This window comes from Haemaphysalis longicornis, unplaced genomic scaffold (assembly GCF_048455015.1).
Source record: "Haemaphysalis longicornis isolate Haplotype H1 unplaced genomic scaffold, Haemaphysalis longicornis Haplotype H1 scaffold_12, whole genome shotgun sequence".
NCBI classification, from domain to species: domain Eukaryota; kingdom Metazoa; phylum Arthropoda; class Arachnida; order Ixodida; family Ixodidae; genus Haemaphysalis; species Haemaphysalis longicornis.
In genome coordinates, this window is record NW_027526225.1 from 77,975,742 (window position 1) to 77,999,469 (window position 23,728).

A 23,728-nucleotide genomic window follows, 5' to 3' on the forward strand; every position below is an offset into this window, starting at 1 on the left:
TGCATGTCTTTCTGTCTCACCCTCTGACCCGCAATAGAGGGGACACCGAGTTGAACTCAGAGCTGCTTTCCTCACCTAAGACGATCCCCATACGTGCATGACGCCTGACGACCCTTCAGGGAACGTTACCCAACGTTAGCGCCCTTACAACCATGCCAGCGCTTTATAAAGCGTCGCTGTAACTTGTGCGTTGGTCGTCGCATCTTGCCTTACAAAAGGTAAGGCAAGTCGTAAAGATTTTACTACACCTCCCCAGTCTACCGCCGACCCTTCCGTTGTGGAGTTGTCATCCTTATGCAAGGAACGTTAAACAAGAGGTATCGAACTATTGCCACAAGCAGCCTGTATCCCCACAGGCCCCGGGATCGTCATTTCCGTCAGAAGGACATGATGTCATCTGGCTAATTGACTCAGTGAGTCCTTGCGGCCGCAAAGGTACCAGAAATGTGTGTGACCCCTCTATAAACAGAACCCGTGCTGGATTTTGCAAATAAACTCCTTAGAGGGGTCATGCAGACAACATACAGGTTTGTTTTATTCGGAAGACTTCGTGTTTTATAGCGCCCCATCGCTTGAGCGTAAGCAAACGATGCTTTATTCACTGAGAAATGAATCAATTTACCTTAAAATTTTGATTCTCCCGCCAAATCGTGTGTTTTTGTGACGTCTGCAATGATTTCACAAGAACCGCTCTGCAGCCGATTGCGCAGCCTTGTTTACCGTTAGTCAACCTAGATGGCGCCACCATACCGCGAAAAGCCATTTACTGCCTTTGCTTTGTTTTTGACTGTATTTGTACATGGCTTGTCCTTGTTAAGGTAGAATGTAATTGTTTCGTGAAACATCGGGCATGCTCGACAAATATGGTCTCATAAGACACCGTCGCTTACGCCAATCGGCCAGTGTCGTCTGAGACAACCCCAAAGCGCCGGAGTTCTGTGCAGCTAAAATGAGCATAGTAAGCGCAGTACCAACAGCAGTACACATCGGTACTTCTATGCTTACGTGTACTTCCGTAACTTGCAATACTTACTCCACCATTCTTATTGCGATAAAAAGGATGTGCTCTAAATTTAACCAAAAATAGCTCGTTCGCCAAGCTCATAAGCCCTGCCTAATTTGCGTTTGCTTTTGCCGGCCTCAGCCAATCGCAGAGCTGCTACATATGACATCATAGGTTCTGTTGCAGGAAATGAGCTAGTGGGTGGCATGGTCATTCCCTTTTTCCCTAATTATATAGCTTATTTGAGCAAAGAGTACGTTAACAGTGGTGTCAGTATGATTCTAACGAGGCAATCTTTCGAATGAACCAAACTTGTGTATTGTCTCCATGGCCCCTTTAAGTGACATTGACAAACTTTATTTGAAACACATTCTCAATACAACGCGAAATCGTTATCACAGCCGTCCACAACGCAGTTTATTCCGTCCCGCATGACGGACATTCTCGACACACAGGAATAGGGCTGCAGTCGAATAGCGCACGGCTCAACTTGCGCAATTCGATAAATCGATCTTGAAGTAGTTTCAGCACCGACAGATATAAAGAGTCGCCCACGCAACATGCCGTGACACATCGGCAGGATGCAAATTTGTTTTTTTGATGTTGTAGTGGCACGCCTGCCGCTCTGAAAGTGCATGGCGATCATCTTCAAATGAAGATGAACGCAATGCAGTTTCAGAGTGCGAACAAGAACAAGAAAGCTTGTCATTGTTCGCACTGCTGTCATCAAGCCTGCTTCCTTCCCTAAGCCTGCACCTCATTAAGAAATCATCATCATCATCATCAACAACAACAACAGCCTATTTAGGTCCAATACAGTACAGTGTACGAGGAGGTTAGAGGTGTGTCGTGCGGGGATAAAACAATGGAGAGCGCGGGTCCCTTTTGCGATGAAAAGTTATATGGAGCGCAGACGTTCCCTAGAGAACTCCTGTTGAAGCCAGCGCCCCCTAAACGTTTTTAAATAAAACTCAACAGTTATTTGACGGGTTTCGTAAACCTTTATACCATAAAATGATGAAATAAAACTATTTACGGCCATAAAATAAGGAATGATTTAAAAACAAAACTTCCAAAACCAAACGGTAGGCAGCCGCCGCCAGGGGCTCTGCTTACAACAGGGGTTCCTCAGCAGAAATTTTCATCGCAAAAGGGACCGCCCCAATGAGTCCCGAACGACACACCTCTCTGTTCTAGTACTGTAACTACAGGGCAAAGGCCTCTACCATTCACTGTATTGCTCCTATACTGCGCTGCTTTAGCCCATTCTTTACCTCCGAATTGCCTTATTTCACGCTTCCATCGAGTTATTGGCTTCTTCTAAACCCGTCTCTCGGTATCCACTCTCTTGCGTCAGTGTTTATCGTTGTTATCAGTTGTTTTATCAGGTATGTTTATCAGTTCTTATCGCCACTTATCCCAGTACTGAAAATAAACATTGATTCGAGCCCAGAACCTTTCTTGTTTTATTGTTTCGCGGTCGAAAAAAACAGGATCAGTTAGTGGTAAAACGAGGGATACCATTAGCATAGTCCCGTAACCTCAGCTTGCACCTGTAAAGCCAAAGGTTGAACTAATGGTAGTTGTATACCATTCCTCGTTTTACATGATCCAAAACCGAATAGTGAGTGAGGAAATAAACGTTGAGTATATGGAGCTTCGGGCACTGACGGTAAAGGTCGTCCTCTATGTAGTAAGGGAAGTCCTGGTCCGCGTTGACTTCCGGGATCCTCTCCACCAGGCTATGCTGGACTGAAAGGTCAGTACTGGCCAGCTGGCCCGCCCCGTTGCTCATAGATTGGTAGACAGAATTAACCAGTAGGGGAGGAGATGGTGGGGTACATGGCATGTAGCAGGGTTACCGGGGGTACAGGTTGTTTTGAGACGGCCAAGGGTGGTTCCCTCAGCTCTGGATGGGTGAGCGTGGGCCGACCAAAGCTGACATCGCTCGCAGTGGCGTTGGGTGGCAATTCCGGTGTATGATGTAAGAGGAGTGGGCTTGTGGGTGCTTGAGGTCTGCGTATTTCCACCCCTTTGAAAAACGGCCAGTTGTGTATGGACGCAGGCAGCAGCGGCGGCCGTCTCATCTTCCTTGAAGGACTCGGGGACGTGGATTTAGACAATGCAGGCTTCCGGGAACTGGAGCACGTTTTGTAGAACGTTGAAGTCCATGGCTGATAGCAGGAGGTTAGCAGGAAGTTGTAATAGGAAGCTTGAGAGTCTGTCGCTGCTGCAATGGATTCATCCTCAGCCGCGGCGCTGCCAACGTAGCAGGTGCAAAATGTGGCGGGTCACCACTGTTCCTTGGCGGGGTGTATGCTTCCGCTTCTACCGTTAGTTTTGCGATGTGGACCTGTAGTTTGAGGTTTGTCGTGTTCTTCTTCCACTGTCTGAGCAGTCCGTGAGAACCACATAGAAAAATAAATGTGACAGCTTGATCACTTCTACAAATATCTGGAAGCGCAGAATTTGTTGATCACTGTTAACTAATCTGAGAAATTATCGGCTGCACGGCGAACTTATCCACGGTAGGGGTGAGAGCGCCGTCAGCCGACTCCAGCTGCCCAGCTCCTGAACTATTCGACCTGTCTTTCTTTTCTTTTTATTTCGTTGTTGCCTTATGTTGGCCGCGTCTCTGGGGGCCGCTCCTCTTCTGCCGGGTGCCAACTTCTTTTCTGTTTGCCGGTTTTCGCATCAAAACACGCGGGGAAGCACATTATACGTTTGAATACGTGTAGATGACTCATTAAAATGGTCGCCGAAAACACGTGGACGCTTCACTGAGAATTTTGTCGCCATGATTGCGCCCACGCTTCCAACACGTTCGTAATTTTAATGCCACTGTGCACCGTTTGGAACTGTCGGTACTAACGAAAGACATCTCTTCGAAGCAACGATCGACTGTACTGAAGCTTTTGCACGCACAACCGCGCACCCCAAATGCAATCCTGTAATGCTGTCAGGCTCATTAAGAAGGCCCTATAACAGCATGGCATACATCACCTTGTCCCCACCACCGGACCCGCCAACCGCTGTTTTTAAATTTGGCCAATCGCATCTGTTTAAGTCGCTTCCGAGTAATTACCCAACACCAGCGATTTCATCTCGCCTTGTACGTTTGGATGGGTTCAGGCGTGACGTCATGGTGGCAGAAAAAGGTGCGCAGGTATCGGCAGGGCCAGGTGCGCCAATGGGCTCGTGACCAAACACACTCCATTTAATAAAGCCTAAGTATCGATGTTCTCATAAAGCAACCAGAAATGAGAAGTTTGCGATTATGCTTATTGTCTGAAATTGAACACCTTCTGCAAAGCAGTGATCAGCTGCCGATCACCTAGTTGTGAAAATTTTGGCGGGGATACAGCGCACGTGGCATGCTTGCCTAGAGGGCGTTTGCCTGAAGTGGCGAGCCGTTCTCCACGGCCTCGTTAAGGGCTCATTATTAAAGCAGCCGGCGCTCGCGGCCGGTACGGTCTATTTTTAATGCGAGACCCGACGCCGTCTCCACCATTGTTCCGGGCTTACATCGGGCGTGGGGGGGCGCAGCCGGTAGCGAGTCGAGAAGGCGTAACGTACGCGCACTCCCTGACTAGTTCCGTGCAGCATGAGCCTTGGCCCGACCGCGCCCACCCCGGCATAGAAAAACGATTTCGGCTCAAAGCTATCGTGCTTGGGGTACCTGAAAATCACGCACCTGGGGGGACAGATTTAAAATCTATATGGCCAAGTGCGGTGGCGGTGTGTGAAAACGCCTTTTGCTGCTGAGCGAAAAGTTTGCGCTACGCGAATGCTTCCGTTTTCGATTTCTTGTCAGACGAAATGCAGAACCGCCGTTAGAGCGACGACACTTAAAGGGACAGACAGCCGAATTTTGTGGAGTGCATGTCGGCTAGCTCATGTGAAAGCCAGCTTTTCATATATTGGAGTAACCGCAAAATTTTTGTAAATTAACAGGCGGAAATAATTTTAATTTTGCAGTAAAATTTTTGAAGCCTGAAAGGTGGCGACACGTAGTGTCTAAACGGGACACTACGTTGTGTGTCGAAACGACTCCGCCGCTTTCAACTTGTGATTTAAAAAAAACCGCACGGAGGAATAGGAAAGGTTGCACATTATTGTTCTTTTAGCAGAGGACAAGTTTTTAAATACCTCTTTTGATATCACGCGCATTTACAAGTGTTCTGCTGCACAGCTCATTGTCATGGTTTCCACCCTTACTTTTGGCGGGACACGTATGGTTGGTAGATCTAAAACATCCGATTTCAAAAGTTCTAGGGCGCTCTCTGCAAAACCGTGTTAGGTTAAGGTGTTTCAGGTGATGCACTTTCATTTGGGATAAATAAAATATACTCGACAAAAATCGGTTGTCTGTCCCTTTAAAGCCCGAAAAGGAAATCTGGAATGTGCTGGTCCACATTATGTCCAATTGCGACAGGAAATATCAAGGCAGCAACATTGCTCCAAATAGTAGCGAAGAGCTATCGATAGTACTGTGGTTACTACCGATAGACTATAAATAGCAGATTACAAGGTAAGGTGACTATAGTGGTATAGGTAGTCAAGTATTGCCGAACTATTATTGCAGCATTATCGATCAGTGAGTGTCGCGAAATTATTTACATAAGGCTGAGCAGGTAGGCAGGATAAGCAGGTGTCCTGTACATTAATTCGATCAGCCTCGAAGAATGTCAATGGTCTAACCATGAAGTCTCATCTCATTGCTACTATTTATATTCTATCGATAGCAGACTACAAGGAAAGTATCGGTACACTAATAGCGATAGTCGACTATAGCAAACTATTAATACAGCATATTATCAGTTGCGGACGGTCGGGAAATTATCTACACAAGACTGTCGGCAATCAAGTATACTATCTAAATAATAGTTCTTATTATTATTAGACTAAAAAAATGTCAGACGATCTCGCGTGATGTCTGATGTTGTAAAAACGCTAAAATTGGTTTTATTATCCAGGAACATTTTGAAAAGCATAGCAGAGCTGAAAACAACAACAAAATCTCCCCAGAGACGATCCTGATCAATGTTATTCAAAATTGTCGCTAGTGAATTATCGGTCAATTTTTTCCACAGATTTTCAGCACTTGACTATTTTAAAATATGCCAACGAAGATCGGGTAAAGACTCGAAAAAACAAACTATATGTGACTTCTCCACCCCTTCTCCCTTCTCGAGAAGTTAAATATGCATCCTGCAGCAAGAATGTCGCCAGAATATAGCGCTAACCCTAGCGATATAAACTGAATTCACCCGTGAAGACATAACTTTACAAGCATCAAAAATCACTGTGCACTCAAGAGAATCGCGGGGTTCAGGTAGCGGGTTCGATTCCCGGCCGCAGCGGCCGCTTTTCTGATGGAGGCGATAAGCAAAAAAATGGCAGCATCTCCACTCCGTAGATGATGGCGAGGGTGCGGAGTACGTGGTCTCTAAAGGACATCCGATTTGCGCCCGATCGTCATTCGATTTGAGCCGTGAGTTGCACCTTGATTATTCCCTAAATGAAACTGGAACTCACGGCTCAAATCGAATTTCGCATGATTTTCTAGCGATGGTGGTGTGCGCACTGATGGACGCGGACGGACATTTGGAGGCCCTAAGGTACTCCGCACCGTTACAGGCAAGGGAGTAAGCCGTTTGACTCTTGGGTACTAACTCATCGTCATAGCCCTATGGGTAAGACGACTAACACTAACTCTGACTGGTCTACCAGACACAAGCTCGAATCCTGCCGGTGCCTGTGTGATTTTTTGCGATTGTAAATGCTGTGCGCACGGACGCGGACGGACATTGTGCTGTCCTAAGGTACTCCGCACCTAAAACGCCCATGTGTACGAGATTTCGGCTCACGTTAAAGATCCCCAGGTGGTTAAAATTAATCCGGAGCCCTCCACTACGGCGCACCTCATTGCCTGCGTTGCGTCGGCGCGTTAAACCCTACAATCAAATCAATCCGGGAGTTCAGCTTCAATGCAACACACTCGAGTAGTGAATCTATGCCCGGCAACGCAGCAAATTCGGCGAATACCAGCAACGTGCACACAATATGCGCAATGCCGAATATAGTTCTTGCATGTGGAATACCACTCCACAGACTAAGCCTTTGAGCCAAATTGTCAGCTCGACATCGTCATTCACAGAAATTCTATAGTTTGCCTGCGTGGATTGGTCAGTGGAGCACATTGTGGGGGAGCTGAACCACCGGATTGCTTTGAAATGTGCGCGTTTATCGGTGAAACACAATGTTAGCACCTAAGAAAAACATCTCCACGAAGTTAACTAGGACAAGTGTGCAAAGCACTGGGGATCGTTCTTACCGTAAATAACCCCTGACATTGCCCACATGCGCGTGGAGAATTGTATTGGATTGGATTGGATTGAAATGGATTGGATTGGACTGGATTGAAATGGATTGGATTGGATCGAAATGGATTGGATTAAACTGAATTGCATTGGATTGTATTCCATTGGAAATCGTATTAGCAGCAGTAGCTCTCTCTCTCTCTCTCTCTCTCTCTCTCTCTCTCTCTCTCTCTCTCTCTCTCTCTCTCTCTCTCTCTCTCTCTCTCTAACCTTTTGTTAACGTTTCATTTTGTTCTTGTTAACCTAATGTGAACATTTTGTTCACAGATGTTTCGATTTACACGGTGCTGTGCGTCTCTCTCTCACTAACCTTTTGTGAACCTTTTATTTTGTTCTTGTTAACCTTTTGGCAACCTTTTGTTGACAGATGATACGATTTACACGGTGTTGTGCTGTGAGCACGGACGCCGGACGCCGGACGGAGAAGTCTCGGCCTCAAGGTGCTTCGCCCTGAAAATTATACCCCGGCCTTCAAGGCACTACATATGAGCGTTACAGCTGAGAATTTGGTCATCTACTATTTATCTTGAGTCATTCCGCCTGACCTTTCCAAACATTTTGGCCATATGTCACTGCTTCTAACCTTAGACATGCCCATACTTCCAGCCGTGCACGAAGATCCGGTACGGAGGAAGAGGAGAAAGGGGAGGGGAGGCAGCGGAGTAATAATTCCACATACCGTCCACGACAGTACACACACACGCAGCCTGTAGCTCACGAACGCCAACGAAAGCTGCACATGTGTTTCGCAACTGCAGCCAGCTATTCTAGAACAATCAACAATTCTATCAACAGCCGACTATAGTAAAAGCTGTCCACGTGTTTCGCAAATACAGTCAGCTATTCTAGAAAATAATCAATTCTATCAACAGCCGACTATTGTAAAAGCTGGACACGGGTTCCTCAACTACAGCCAGCTATTCTAGAAAACAATCAACAATTCTATCAACAGCCGACTATAGTAAAAGCTGGACACGTGCTTCGCAACTACAGGCAGCTATTCAAGAACAATCAACGATTCTATCAACAGCCGACTATATATAGTAAGAGTTGGACAAGTGTTTCGCAACTGCAGTCAGCTATTCTAGAACAATCAACAATTCTATCAACAGCCGACTATAGTAAAAGCTGTGCACGTGTTTCGCAACTACAGTCAGCTATTCTTGAACAATCAACAATTCTATCAACAGTCGGCTATAGTGAAAGCTTAACACCAGTTTTGCAACTGCAGTCAGCTATTCTAGAAAACCATCAACAATTCTATCAACAGCCGACTATGGTAAAGCTATGGACGTAAACATCGATAGTTAAGCAATAGTATTTATACGGTATCGATGATAAATGTATAAATATTGTGTGTCATTATCTTCAACGAGGGTAAGCTGCGGGCCCCGTGAATTCCTCTTGTACTCTCAAAGTACCAGGATTAGTTTTTGCAGAAAGTCGTTCCTGAGCTTCAGTTTCCCTAGAATTAACCTTTTTTTGACCTTCTTTAACCTTTTTTTACCTTTTTGAATTAGAATGGTGCTAGAAATTTGCAACACTTATTTTTGCCGCACGATTTGTTAAGCGGAGTTTTTTGCTTTTCCTTATCGTACTGTGTGCCACCTAAGCTGTGTTCACTCTTTTTAATTACTTTTTGGTTACTTCTTGTTTGGTTTTTGCTGCTTTATGTGCACTTTTTGTCTTGTAATAATTAATCAAGGGTTCCGTTGCAGGCTCTTTCTTTGGGACACTTGTATGTATACTAACTTGATGGTATTTTAACACCGTTGGTGGTAATAAACAAATAAATCAAACTGCTTCCTCTCTTGATGCAGCGAGTTTTTCCACGAGGTGGCGATTCTTCCCAACAGGGGCAAGGGCAACTCCCCGCTATTTGGTAACTCTGATGATGGGCAAATTTTGTCAGGTGCTGCACGGAAATATATTTGCACAAATGGCATTGCTCATTGCTTTGGGCCACACGTGCGTCCATACCGAGCCATTGCTAGTCTTAACGAGCCGCCCAACCCGTGTTATCATGGTTACAAAAGGCACCACCCGGGGCGAGCAGACGGGATCGATATGGCCGCGTATTAGTCGGCGCCCAAGCTACGCCGCTTTTGTCGTTAGCGGGCACCAGAAAATGAAGTTGTCCCAATCGTGACGCACCGTTTTTCAGTGCTGCGTTAAGCCGTATCGCCAACGTCACCGAAGACGCCTGAACGAGTTGGAGGTTTTCGTATTTGAAGGTGGCCGTCGAAGAATTTTTAAGCCTAATCAGTCACGCCTCGGTCAAAGAAGTTCAGCTTGCTGGGCGAGTTGGTGCATTTTGAAGGTTGGGAAAACCTCAAAAAAAGATGCGAAAACGAAGGAGAGAAGAGACGAGACACACGTTGGACTAGCAGCCAGCATTTACTTGAAAAAAACGATGGAACCTGCGTGCGAACAATCCATGACAATGCATGCGCCAACCATAACACATGTTTTGATAAAAACGCTATCGTTCTACTTAACTTTTTTCATTTTTTTTTCACTTTAACTTCACCTCAGCCTTTAGGTCAGCCTTTAACTTCAGCTCAACATAGGCTGAGCTTAGGTTAAAGAGAAAAAAGTTGAGTATAACGATAGCGTTTTATCAAAAGAGGTGGAGGACGTAGCCTTTATTGTGACAGGAAGACTCTACGTCAAGTGGGGGAAGTGGGAGTAGAAGGTGTACTTGTTGACGAATGCTTTGGCATGGATTGTGCGCAGGTTGCACCGTTTTCTCAACTCTGTGCCAGTTTCTGGTCCAACGCGTGTGTCGTCTGTTCTCTTCTTCATGTTCGCGTCTTTTTTGCTGGTTTTCCCAACATTGGGTCGAAAACGCACAGGATTGCTTTACGGCCGCGATTGCCGGAATGTTGGGAAATCATTCGGAGAATTTTTGGGGCAATGGAGATCAACGACAGCAAGTTCTGACGGAGAATCACGCAGCCTGGCGCAAAATTTACCAGTTTGCAATGCAAGGTCACCGTATAAAGAATAAACTACATCACGACTTTTCAGCCATTCATAGAGAGAACGTGAACATGTACCCTGTATCTGCGTCACCCCGTTTCCCAGACTGGGGACATGTTTGAAAATCTTCAGTGTAAATCGGGCAGTAGAGAGAGCGGGCTGGGAGGCATCACCCGATTAGGCCCTCAGACCCACAATCCCAATCACACGGCATCTGCGCTGGTGAGTATTATCCGATACATATTGGGAATCTTTTCTTGTGCGTACTGTTGGCTTTCCCTCCTCATGCCTCGCACCTCCTGCAGCTCTGCACGGAGTTAGTGGAATAAAGATCCTCGTCTATCATCACTCTGCAACCGCCCTCGGACTGCCCTAAACGCGATCTGGTGCTCTATTTTTTCCGTGTACTTCAATGGTACCGCCGGTTCAAATGCAGTCCTGGACTGCCCGCGGACTATCAAGGACTGGTAAAACGATGATGTCGAGAGTATGATTTGCCTTCTTGAAGCCCGTCACACAACTGAAATCCAATCAAGCAGACCTCCCGGTCAAAATGGGGAACCCGCTGATAATTCTAGACGTCTAGCACAGGAGCTCTAATCCTGTTCAGGACAGACATCCTCTTCGAATGCTCAATAGCTAACTTTGAACTTAAAATTAATTAATGAATGTCCATTCAATTCACAAGACTTTTATTTGATATCTTGTTTGTTTTATTAGGACACTTCTCTTCAAAGGTCACTCGCTAACATACCAAGATAACCTGTGAAAAAAACAAACTATAACTTAAGTATTTCGAGCCCACATCCGTGCAGTTCAAGCGAAAAATCGTTCTACGCCACTGCCGGTTGCAGCACCACCTATCTGTCAGCTAGTGCTAATCCGTTGAACAGTGTCCCCAGAAGAAGTGGACACACTTACCCTACTATAGTTCCAAGCCGTAGCTGCGCTAAGCTACCGCTGCGTGAGCTTTACAGATAACACTTATTCCATATACTGAGCCTCTGCTCGTATACTGAACGTGACCTGAAATGAAAGTTGCTTTGATGTGCGCAGCGCGAACTGCTTTGGACGACGGTCGAACGTGCGTAATCTCACACTGCGGCGCGGTGAAAGCCTCGTAAGACACATTCATCTCAACAAAGGAAGCTCCTTACATTTTGTTTCTCCGAAAAGATTTTTCGTTCATAAGGTAAGTTGTGTACAATTTGTTGAGATGGTGCACGTTAAGCCCGCAGACGTATTATTTTAGATGGAGTCGTCGCCGTTACTTTATCTTTATCCCTAAATACTGACCTTTTTTTCGTCCTGAAATTATCCGCCGACATTGTGGTTTTGTGCCAACTGTTTTCGCTGATATTGTTGCCGGAATAAACTACTACCACATTTTATCCTGACGCATATAATTCCTCCCAAAAGTATCTGCGGATATAGTTTTTCACTGTTTTCCCTGTAATACTTTTGCCAGAAAAAACTAGAACTTCCTTTAATGCTACTGCTCCTATCGTTGAAGACCTACCGGTTCAATTTACTGCATCTGCGACATGGCGTTTTTACCTTGATCTTAGCCGTATATAGGCTAAAGAAACTACATCCTCACGCAGTCAAGGTATACCCATGGTCTAGCTATAATCGCAGACAGCGAGGTGGTGCATAGCCTCGCCCACAAACTTCCGCACGGGGCGCTTTGGATTTCCTGGCCTTATCCACCCACGTGGGCTACTACTCTAGACTACAAACCAAACGTAACGCTTCACTATGAGAACACCGGAGAAGCTCTTCATACACTTCATGTTCCAGACAAATCTGTAACCCCCACGCAACCACGCATTCTTCGACGCATACACTTAAATACATTCCTTACACCTGCTCGTTTTCTAAGTGCGATGCACTTTATAAGCGACCCCGAACCTTCCGCCGTCCGCATTGCTCCTCCTCCTCTCCCCTAGCAACGGCGCGAGGAGCGGAGAGGAGCGTCTGTAGCAACGGCGCAGCGACGCCACACCCCACGTGACCCGCGCGCGCTCCGCCTCCCGCGCCGTGGCTGCGCGCGCCCGCGCCGGCTCCCGCACCGCTCCTCGCGCCGTGACGTCACACTCCCACGTGACCGCGCTCTGGCGCCTTTGCGTCTGCTCCCCCTCTCCTCGCGCCGTGACGTCACATGCTCTGCAGCTGGCGCGCCTCTCCCCCCGTTAGGTTTGCACTCACCCTCGGCGCGCGCCTCTCCCCTCGCCTGACAGCTCCCCCTCGCTGGTACTGCGCCTCTCAAGGCGATGGCAGAATTACTACGCCGGGTACTCTCGGCGCAAGAAATGCATTCGCACTTCCTCACGATTCCCTTCGGGGAGGTGGGGGCAATTTTTTCTCTACCTTATCCGACGCTCCCCGGCATGCCGCAATTGTCCCGAACCATATCAGTGAAGCCGGCTTTCGCGCTTCTTCGAGTGGGAGCACAAGGGGCGCATGCGTGTGCGCACCCCTTATTCTACCATTTTAAAGGTAAAAGTCTTGTGGGGATACTAAAACAAAAACATTAGATCAGCCCAGCTGACCTCGCTTCTCCCCCCAACCCCCTTGGATCCGCTGTCAGTGTGGGGAACGCACAAATAAGCCTGAGCCCACCACTCTGTTTTTAAATATCAGCCCTAGTCGGAAACATGAACCCGAAAAAAATGTGTGGTCTTCAACCTAGAAACGTAAGCATAGTGCAAGTATATTGGATTTAAAATTGTATTAAACTTGGACTGAACTTTCTACAATCAACATTTCCTGACTTAGAGTATATATTTTCAAGAATCTGGGCGAATGTGCTTGACTTGCGACGTACAGTCTTCGAACTGAAGGCACACCGGGGATCATTTAAAGGATTTCGAGAAACAGGGATAATCTTCTTTACACATTTATTGAACAGATATTCCACCTTTCGTTGATCCATTCAATTCGTTTCACAAAAACATCCCCCCTGCGAGGGGCACGATCAAATGCAGAGCTTTTCCGGGGGTGCACGACGTTAAGTAGTTTGCGTTACGTTAATGTTGTTGCACTTGTGGCAACTGCTTACGAGAGAGCGCTCGTCAGCAGTAATTTTAATGAGTCAACGGTATAAGGCGCGTTCGTAGCGTCCCATTCTGTGTCGGCTTTGTGGCGCAGTGGGTAGAGCACCATGTACATTGCGTTCCGCCCGCAGGGTCGAGGGATCGAAACCGGGCGTCGGATAGTATTTTTTTTTATATAGTAGGGACAACGACGGTGCGGACTACGGACGTCAACGCGGGTGGCATCGTGAGTTACTGAAATGCTCTGCATTTAAAACAGCCTAGTAAAATCCAGCTAAACTTGGCCTCCCCCTCAGCACTGAAGATAGCCTAGCAAGAGTATTGCAAATCTAACAAAACTAAGCACAGCCTAGCAAAAACTAGCAAAACTTAGCAACTCCGGAAGAAGCTAGGTCGACCCACAGCTCCGCTGTTTTCTTGGGTTTTTCGCAACGTAACACCTGTTCCACACGCTTTCAACACCCTACCGAAAACCGAGGGTGTTGCAGTCGGTCAACACCCTTTTTGCCACACAAAAAGAAGGTGTAAAGCTCAAATTAGGGTGTTGGAACGTAATAACAAGGGCGTCGTGATTCCCAACACCCCTATTCATCTGGTACTACACCTTTTTTTAAGCAAAAAGGGTATAAAAAAGTTTTTTTGTGTACGCTATTTTAGAACATTGTGTTTTTTTCTGCCCCGCTGATATTCAGACCCCACATTTGTCCCAAACCTCCTCCTCCTCCAACGTGACGGGCTTGGCTAGCCTCGGATCAGCCTCAGACCAGGCTTTGGTGAACCGGGCACGAGGCGTGCTCGACGCGTGTTAATAAAAGTTTTTCCTCCAACTCGTCGCGTTTTTTTTTTTGTGCCCGTAAGTAAAAAATTACGGCCCTTCCACTTTGCAAAGAAGGATGTCCTGCGAAGCTGGGCAGTCGCACCCGTCAACCCTTAACCAGCCCCCTGGACAGCACCATCCGCAGCTGTTCCGCTCACTCGCCATCGCCAAGAGCCACCTGTTTACCTCCGTTGGTGTCATAACCCCCAAGGCCGCTCGCATTGTACGTGCGGAAGCGGCCTACCCTTCTTCGGCGCTGCTGTTTTTCTTTCCTGGTGCGTACTACGTCGCCCTTTCTCAGAACCCTCTTCCAACCCTGCTTGGCCACTGCTCTTTCCCTTTCCTGCGCGGGATCCCCGGATGGTGCTCCGATTTTCTGTGCGATTCTGCGTACCACAAAACAAATTTTTTGCACCTTAAGCGTTTTTGAAACAGAGATCTAAGGCGTTCGCCTTAAGGAATCGGGTATTGCACAGCACACACAGTGGAGATCATGGTCGTTACCATATGGGAGGACCGTGTGTCTCAGCGGTCTGCTGAGGTTGCTGTGGCTGTGGTTGTTGTTGCTGCTGCTGCTGCTGCTGTTGCTGCTGCTGCTGCTGCTGCTCGCTCTCGCAGCCGAAGCATCCGAGGCAGAACATGGACGCCGATGGATCATGGCATACGGAGCGGGGCCTGGCACGCGACACGAAACGGTGCACTCATCGCTCTGCCACAAGGACAACGAAGCAAATGGCAACAAGCTTTCGCAAGCCCTGTGTGCAGCAGTGCTCAAAAAAGCCCTGTGTGCAGCAAACAGACGTTGTGGACATCTACCTGATACTCCACCTGTACTGACATGAACCACGTGAATGTTGTCATCGCCGTGGGAAACATAATGGCGTGCATGAACTAGGTGTCCGGACACTGACCAGAGGATGAAAGGCAGTGTCCATTGTATACGTGCGGATATGAACCGGGAACACTCACTCAGAACTAAGAGAAATAGAGCATGTTTAGGTATTTAAGAGCATGTTTAAGAAGTGATTAGGATGCAAGAACCTGTGCTAGACGCATAAAACGACAGTAGTAGCTTTTCGGGCTAGTTGGTGCTCACTTTTTTGGTCAAATTTTACTGCTGTAGTCAAGTAACACATCTTGCGCTTATTTGAAAGAGTTTTGTTTCGTCCTCTTTTATGGCGTCAATCTTCAGCTTAGACAAAAGATAATTGGTTTCCACTGTACCTATATCTAACATGGTTTCTGTCTTAGATGCTCCTATATAGCACAACGAGACGACGTTACCGCACGTAAGCGCAACTTGTGTTTCTATTTCCAAGTAGCAGCTTTACGATAAGTCGCTTCAGTTACTATAGCTACACTCCAAAAGCTCCATCATACCACTTCATCACTCAACACGTCAGAACAGTGAGATGGAGCAGGTGGCAGTCGTCACAACAATCACAGAAATCTCACTTCAAATGTGACGCAGCAAGCATTACGAAGCATTATTAGCGCTAATAGGATGTCTGGTGATACATTTACTGCCTTATTTAGCGTCTTTTGTAAATATTTGTGCTGTTCTGCAAAAAGTTTTAGCGTAAACCCTCGTTATAACAAAATAACTTCATTCGAATTATCACTTTATTGGAAGTTTTTACATGGCCCTCACCTAATGCACGGAAAGCAAATCATACTCGATGTTTGTCGCTTCTAACTAGGTCGGCTTCCTTTATGGAGGACTTCGATATGACGAGGGTTTACTGTAATGCAGCCTAGGACATTTGAGAAGGTGTTTGGGATGTTTAAGATTGTACCTTTCGCTCAACCCTCAGCGATAGCTCAAGCATGTAACTGAAAGCGTGAAGCTGCTGTCACCTACGTTGTTACTCCAATTATCCTAAACGTCCACAAGATATCCACAACTGGGTGGAATGTTTAAGAGCACTGCTGCAAGGGGCTGTTGCCTTTCACGACAATAAAGCTGAGTGCGCAACTTCGGGAAGAATAACACGGATTTTCCGCATTGAACCACAATTCCGAGGCTCGTGCGTGGTGGCATTCCATTCGAAGACATGCGGAAGTGGAGGGCGACGCGTGCTTGTGCACTCGGTACAGAATAGTGGGACACCACAGGAGAGGAGGGTTCAGACAAACAGACAACGGCGGGGGAGTCCGTGTAGATACAGAGTGCAGAGGCCGTTCAACCGTTCACACATCTGCAGCCGGAGCGAACGCAAAGCTCCTTGCAGGGAAGCTCTCTGGTACGAAGCGCGAAATGGCAACGTCACCACATTTGGCAAGAACAACATCTATGCAGCCATGGTCATCTTTTTTCGCGCATTTAGATTCACCATCAAAGCGAGAAGATCAGCATGATCCATCCAAAGCAGAGAAGCGTTGCGCAGACTCGCGACTTGTTACAGTCGTCGCTGTCCAGATACATTACAAACGTATTCTTCTGCGTTCAGAGCGCGTTGCCACTTGTCTAAAATGTTAGCCTATCCAGTTAATGCGCTATATGATGACTCAGCAGCCACTGAAGGAGGATGTGATGTCGGAACCACGTGATGCACCCTTTGAGGAGTTCATCGGGAGATTTCTCCGGCCCGCCGCAAGGGGTGTTCCTATGCATTTAACTCCGTCATTGAGAACACAGCTGAGGCACAGAAGATTAACTGCTGCAGATGCTAGATCCGTTCCCGGACGCCGGTTCTAGCATCTGCCTATCCACGTGTCTGCATCAGGCCACTAAGGCCTGACGCAGAGTTCGTACCCTTGTTAAGCATAGTCAATTTTTAAAATATACGGGCAAAAATCGCAAAAACCCGATAGCTCAAGAAACTACAGCCAGATACGTGTCTCGTTACTAATTTTTAATACACAGCGTTCAAGGAGGCGTCTGAGTGCAAAGACTGAGGAAAGGTTGCGACAAATATCGGCCCTTTGTACAAACAGCAAAACACGATTCCCTTACGTCATTCGATGATAGCGGTTAATCAGCACCCGCAACCATGAAGTCAAATATTCCCTTTCAATTTTTTTCGAAGCAGGAAACGCATCTCTTCAGTATAAGCTGCATTTCAAGGTTTAGTATGACCAACCACTATGGTCTGGTAGTACAATACCCACAGGTGTATTCATCGCAATTAAACTCGTTTTTTCTTCTTAGTCTGTGCCGAGACGTCTTGCAGTACGCTGTGTTTTAGTACAGATTCCAGCGAACCCTACCATTTTCCCAATGTCTACCCGGCCATCAGATCTAACCGGAATGCTTGCGAGGATGAAAAGTCTAAAGGAGAGGTAACGCGGGCTATTTGGTGCATAATTCTTCAAGGAAAAAGCAGCACTGAAGACGAGGAGTGCGAGACGGCTCTGTTGAATTCGTGGTCCACTTGCGTCGATCATGTTATTCGTTTCCTGTTGCGAATGCTTCTGGTCACGGGCAGCGAATGTGTATTGCTGTATGTCGAGTTGCAAGTTCAATGGCGCAGACTGCAGTGGCACTGAGAGGTCAGCACAGGGGCAGAAACGCGCACTGGTGGACAGCTTGTCTGAGACATGGCTTGGCTTGGCTTGGCTCCATGTCCTTCGCTTTTGTTTTCGTTCTTGTTGCGTCTTGTCAGGAGCGGATGTCGCCAATACAGACACCTAAACCGGCCGCAGGAAAGCTAGATGCACAGGGAAAGCCTCTATCAGTGTAAAGGCTTTAACAAAGTTAAAAAAATTATGAAAAAATTGTTTATGCAAATAAAATTTAGCGGTGACTGCTGTTCATAGCGCCGTTATTTTTTGTCGCTGTCCAGTGCGTGAATGATTTCTATGTGTGCATTTTATGACATTTTCCGTGTCTTGTTTTGCGGGTTTGGAAATAAGATGTGTGTTTATTATTTTGTACTAGCACGATCACGCCAGTGCGCACTTTTTGAAATTTGTCTTAGTGAACGAATGTAAGTCGTTTTCTTTATGTCCCCTCTTGTCTGTGCAGAAAAATTTCCGTTATTTCTTGTGAACCCGCTGCTTCCTTGATTGTTACGCGCGAAAAACCCCGCCAGTCATATTTTCTTTTACCTTTAGTCATGCCACCTTAAACCATTTGTATTGAATTGTCTTGAAATAAACAGATGCAACAACACGACATTGGCCAGAGCGTACATTCTTGGACAAGGCCGCTAACCACCAAAGCTTCCCACCTCGCGTGTACACGTCCGGCTCGGTGCATGCTTCAACTCAGCTGCAGAAGGTAGTACTATTTTCGCTGCGTCCAATACCATCTGGGTCGAGGACGTTTTAATGTACCACGAGTTACACCAGGCGTGTATTCTGAGTGACCCTTTTGTAGAGTGTGGTATAATAGGGCAGATACTATGGAGCATGGCTAGAAAAGGGCAAGAGTGAGATAGGGGATGGCACGCATTACAAATTTCTTGGTGTTCCCACCTGGGGCACTGGGGGGAGGGCGAGGGGAGGGCGACAATAATCTCTTGTATCCACCCCAGAGAAGACTGATTCATTAGAATTACCTTTCCTTGATAGGTGTGGGCCATCAATATACTTCAAAGTAAAGAAATTGTTTGTTTATATAACTGCGTTCTGTGATTAAATGCAATGAGTTGGCTTTGGAAACATTTTCGTCCGTTGTTTTTCACTTATGTCACCGGAAGAGCCATTCTATCCTCATTTTCAATATTAATAGCAAACGTATGAGCGAGACGGAAACGGGACGTAAATTTGTTTTTGAAATTAGTAGAGGCTTTTTTTTTCTACCATTATTATGGCTCGGTTATCCATCAAAACTTCAGGTTCGAAACCTATACGCGCTTTTTCCTAGATCAGTAACAACAAACACTAAGTATTCTACTATACTGTAGGTTATGCCTACGTTCTTTATGGTTACTTTTATCCTCTCTTAGTTGTAATATTATAATTTTCTCACTCTATATTACCGCAATATAAAGTGATAATGTTTAACTTTTTATTGCAAGAAATATGATAGGTACAGACCTAAACAGCTTGTATAGGCAATGTCTGTGCCATCAAATACTTCTTGATTGTCTCGTTTGCGTTTCGTTTCGATTTACACGTTAAAATTCATTCAAAAGGTATACCGACCGGGCTTTGCCTTTCACTTGCATGTTTACTATTCAGAACGAGAAAATAAACATTTGTGTCGCTTACGGATATTTTTTGCTCAGGGGGAGTGGTGGCACGGACGCAAAAATGTCGCCTAACCATGCCTGGATCGCTTTGCAGGTTTTGCCACCTTTTGCAAGCTACGCGCTATCAACCAGCGGCCCTGGATTCCTGCCGTCGTCATCGTTGGTTGAAATGGGTGTCGCTATCGGAACCGACCAATGGACTCCTTCAAGTGGATGCACGTCACCAGCAGAGTCACGGCATATAAAGCCCTTCCTGGACGGGAGCGCCTTCAGTGGGAGTGGCGGCACGGACGCAACAATGTCGCCTAACCATGCCTGGATCGTTTTGCAGGTTTTGCCATAGAGTTTCTTCGTAAGTATACTAGATAGAAAACTGCCTAATAAGCCATGTCGTCGGGGGTGGGGGGGGGGGGGGGGGGTATTGGAAGACCCCCCTTTTTGGCTTGGGTTTGGCGTGACAATTGGATCCTTAAGCGGTTTTGGGGATTTGCTCTCTTCACTATGCGTCGACACGTCTACGAGCTACGAGGAAGCCGGAATCCTTCCTGTCCTGTGGTAGCCGTGTTCGGTGAAACCGCAGGCAGTGGTGATCGCACCTGACTTTGGTCATGCCGCAGTCGAAGGACGTATGACTGAGCGTGTAATAGGCCGCCGCAAAATTTGTAGTCGACAAAAAAAATAAACAAAAAGTGCTTGGACAAAGACAAGATACGACAGATACGGGTGCCTGAATCCGTCCTATCTTGTCATCGTCCGCGACTGTTTAATGCCACATTTTCTTTTTTCTTGTTAAATTACAGCTGACAGTCGGTACCCCGGTTCACCACGAAGGCGACGTTTTCATAGGCACGCTCCAAAATCTTTCCAAACTCCTCAAACAACTTATTATTTGAAATAATGGTAAAGTTAATTCAAATACGAGTCTCTAATGAGTTTCATCCCCAAATATTAACATTGTTCGTAACTACCACCTTGGCCTGAAAAATAGCAGTCTGCAGGAGCAAACATTCCGGCAAAAATGCCCTTTACATCCCTTTTTAATAGTTTTAAAACAGCCTGTTTTATTTTCCCCTTACAAAATTGCACATTATTTTTCGCTTTTTTCTGGAACTTTGTTTAAATTTGCGGTCACTAAAACGTTTCAATCCAAGCCAGTGATGAAACGTAGGCGAGCGCGTGATTAAATGGCAGCCCATGATGACACAGACGGCCTTGATGTGAGCCGCATAGACGCTAGCGCCAGATTCCTCTCTAGTGTATATAGTAAGAAACTCTATGGGTTTTGCCACTTTTTGCACGCTACGCGCTATCAACCAGCGGCCCTAGATTCCTGCCGTCGTCATCGTTGGTTGAAATGGGTGACGCTATCGGAACCGACCAATGGACTCCTTCAAGGGGATGCACGTCACCAGCAGACTCACGGCATATAAAGCCCTTCCTGGACGGGATCGTCTTTAGTAAGAGTGGCGACACGGATGCAACAATGTCGCCTAACCATGCCTGGATCGCTTTGCAGGTCGGTTTTTACATGCCTACCTCGCAATGTCGTTCGAACTGCAGCAGGGTTTGTAGTTGGGCAAGTTGGTACATAACTTTAACAAAACAGCGCGAAGCACGGGACGCGAAGCGCTTGTTTTGTCTTCATCTTCCCTTTGTCCCGTGCTTCGCGCTGTTTCGTTAAAAATATCGTTCGAACTGCCCTTGTGTTATCGTACTGCCACTCCCAAAAGGCTGTTCGGAACTTTTGAGTATGCTGTGGTGTGGTTTTGCAATTTTGCTTTCTGGGTACATCGAGACCAATCCTGGTCCCACGGTAGAAGAATTACTTGAATCAATTCTAGCAAAACAAACCACCATAGAAAAGAGACTTGGTGGTATCGAAGAAAAATTTGATCTCTGACCACTCCGCCAAGTTGGTTTCCCTAGAGGGCACTGAGAATGTTACCTTGAGAATGTAATTCAGCGCCAGCAAGACAGGTTGACTGAAATGGAGGATAGAGCTAGAATAAACAATCTCATAGTTTTTGGCAGTCCAGAGAGCGCAGATGAATCTCGTGAAGCAATTGAACAGAAAGTACTTAAAGCTGTCTTTTCTGATCGCCTTGGCGTTCAGGTAGCGTCAGTGGCACGTATACATAGGCTGGGCAAAATGCGCACAAATCGAGAACGACCTGTGATCTTGCGATTTTTTAATTTCAACGAAAAGGCGGAAGTCTTTAGGAATTGCAATAAGCTAAAGTGAACGAATATAAGCATATCGGATGATTACCCGCAAGAAACACTGAAGAAAAGAAAGCTTCTTTGGCTCTCCGCCCAAACCGACAAGAGAAATGGCGCGAAGATTAGACTCGTTAACGATAAGCTGTTCACCAACGATCATGCCTACACATGGGAAATTCAGTCTAATCTTCGTGTACAACTTCCACCTCGCCAAGGCACTGCCCCTAGTAAATCTGGCCGTCACAATTGACACTCGAAACCATCCGAACTAACGATAATCAACGTAAATGCCCGAAGCGTTGTTAATAATACCGGACCGCTGGAATGCTTATCTTTGCTACATGACCCACACTTGATTGCGGCAACAGAAACCTGGCTAAATAAAGATATAAGCAGTGATGAAGTTTTTCCTAAATCGTTTAACGTTCTCCGTAAAGACCGAGCGGCGAGGGGTGAGGGCGTGGCATTGCTAATAAAAGATACACTCAGATACGAGCCCTTGTCGTTAATTGACACGCATGAAAGTATGTGGTGCAAGCTTTTTGTGGGCGATGTAGTCTTAGTAATTGGAGTTTTGTATCGGCCCCCCGGAAGTCCCATATATTTTCTTAATCAGCTAGATGACCACTTATCAGAGCTAACTAATGGCAGAAGCAGAATCATTCTTACGGGAGACTTTAATATATCTGGTGTAAACTGGGATGCAAGGACTGCGGGGCCGACAGAGCGGACGCACGCTGACACTATGCTAGAGATAATGGCCAAACATATAGCCTCATTCTAGTGGCAAACGGGCCGACCCGAATGCAGGGACAATGCCAGACTACCCTTGACTTATTATTCTTATTAGATGAAACTTCCGGGTATGCAGTCGACATCAAAGACGGAATTTCTGATCATAAAGTTGTAGTAGCTGGTCCCAGAAGTAAACATAAAATACACAAAGTCAAAGCTCCAACTGTGAACGTTTATGATTTCGCAAATGCCGATGATATATCAATCCTCGATTACCTTGAATTGGCTCTTCACAGAATGCCGCAGGAAAATGATCTAAATTCGCTCTGGGAGCACTTCAAATCTGTCGTTGGCCACTGCCTTTCCCGATTTGTGCCCATAAAATGTAAACGTGTTAAAGAGCGGACCCCTTGATAACGCGAAATCTCATACGTATCAAACGAAGGCTAAAGCGCGCGCGAGAAAAACCATACGAAAAATCGCACGTTGATGGCAGAGCTTAGTGCCGTAGTGCGAAAAGAGTTGAAGGAGGCTAAAACTCAATTATTCCATAATACATTGACCGTATATATGAAAGATTCGCCTCAGAAATTTTGGCGGTACCTATCTGGTTATAAACCCTCAATAAACGCAGTTTTAGTGAATGGGAACATTTATAGTCAGCTGACGGACATTGCGCAGGCTTTCAACAATTTTTTCGGGTCCGTTTTTACTGCGCAGACAACTATAAATTTCGCGGGAGAGCAAACCGGGGATTTAAGTGATAGTGTTGTTGTGTCGCAAGAAGCTGTGCTTGCGTTGCTGGTCAACTTGGTTGTAAAGAAATCATGCGGGTCTGATATGATCCAAATGCATTTCTGAAGCGATATTGTGAATGGGTGTCCCATTTTCTTGTTATAATTTTCAATGTGTCATTGCAGAAAGGCGTTGTACCGAGTGAATGGCTTTTGGCGAGAATCGTGCCGATGTTTAAAACAGGAGACCGACTGCAAGTGGAAAATTACCGCTCAATTTCGATTACGTATGCAGTATGCAAAATGTTAGAGCACATAATCAGTAAATATTTGGCCGAATACATTGAAAACAATAACCTTTTTTTATGCGAAACAGTTTCGCGGGCGGCTCTCAACTGTAACACAATTATTTGAAATTCCTCATTGCTTCGCCGAAGCCATCAACTCGAAAGAGCAGATTGACGCAGTTTCGATTGATTTTTCGAAAGCCTTTGACAGAGTTTGCCATGTGAAACTTATTAATAAGTTGCATGATTATGGTATTAATCCGGGGATTATTCGTTCGATTCAGGCCTACTTACATAACAGGCAACAGTTTGTTGAAATTGCTGGTGAACGGTCATCCAGTTTACCCGTAACATCCGGAGTACCTCAAGGGTC

General features: G+C 46.2%; 1 protein-coding gene across 1 annotated transcript in view; it reads right to left on the reverse strand.

Moving 5' to 3' along the window:
• LOC144162827 (uncharacterized) overlaps positions 1-23,728 on the reverse strand; it is a 125,879-nt gene that overhangs the window by 53,191 nt on the left and 48,960 nt on the right. The window contains exon 2 of the mRNA XM_077693494.1: positions 14,746-14,916. Within this exon, the coding sequence (XP_077549620.1) occupies positions 14,746-14,882 (137 nt within the window). The 5' untranslated portion in view covers positions 14,883-14,916. The remainder of the gene's footprint in view (positions 1-14,745; positions 14,917-23,728) is intronic.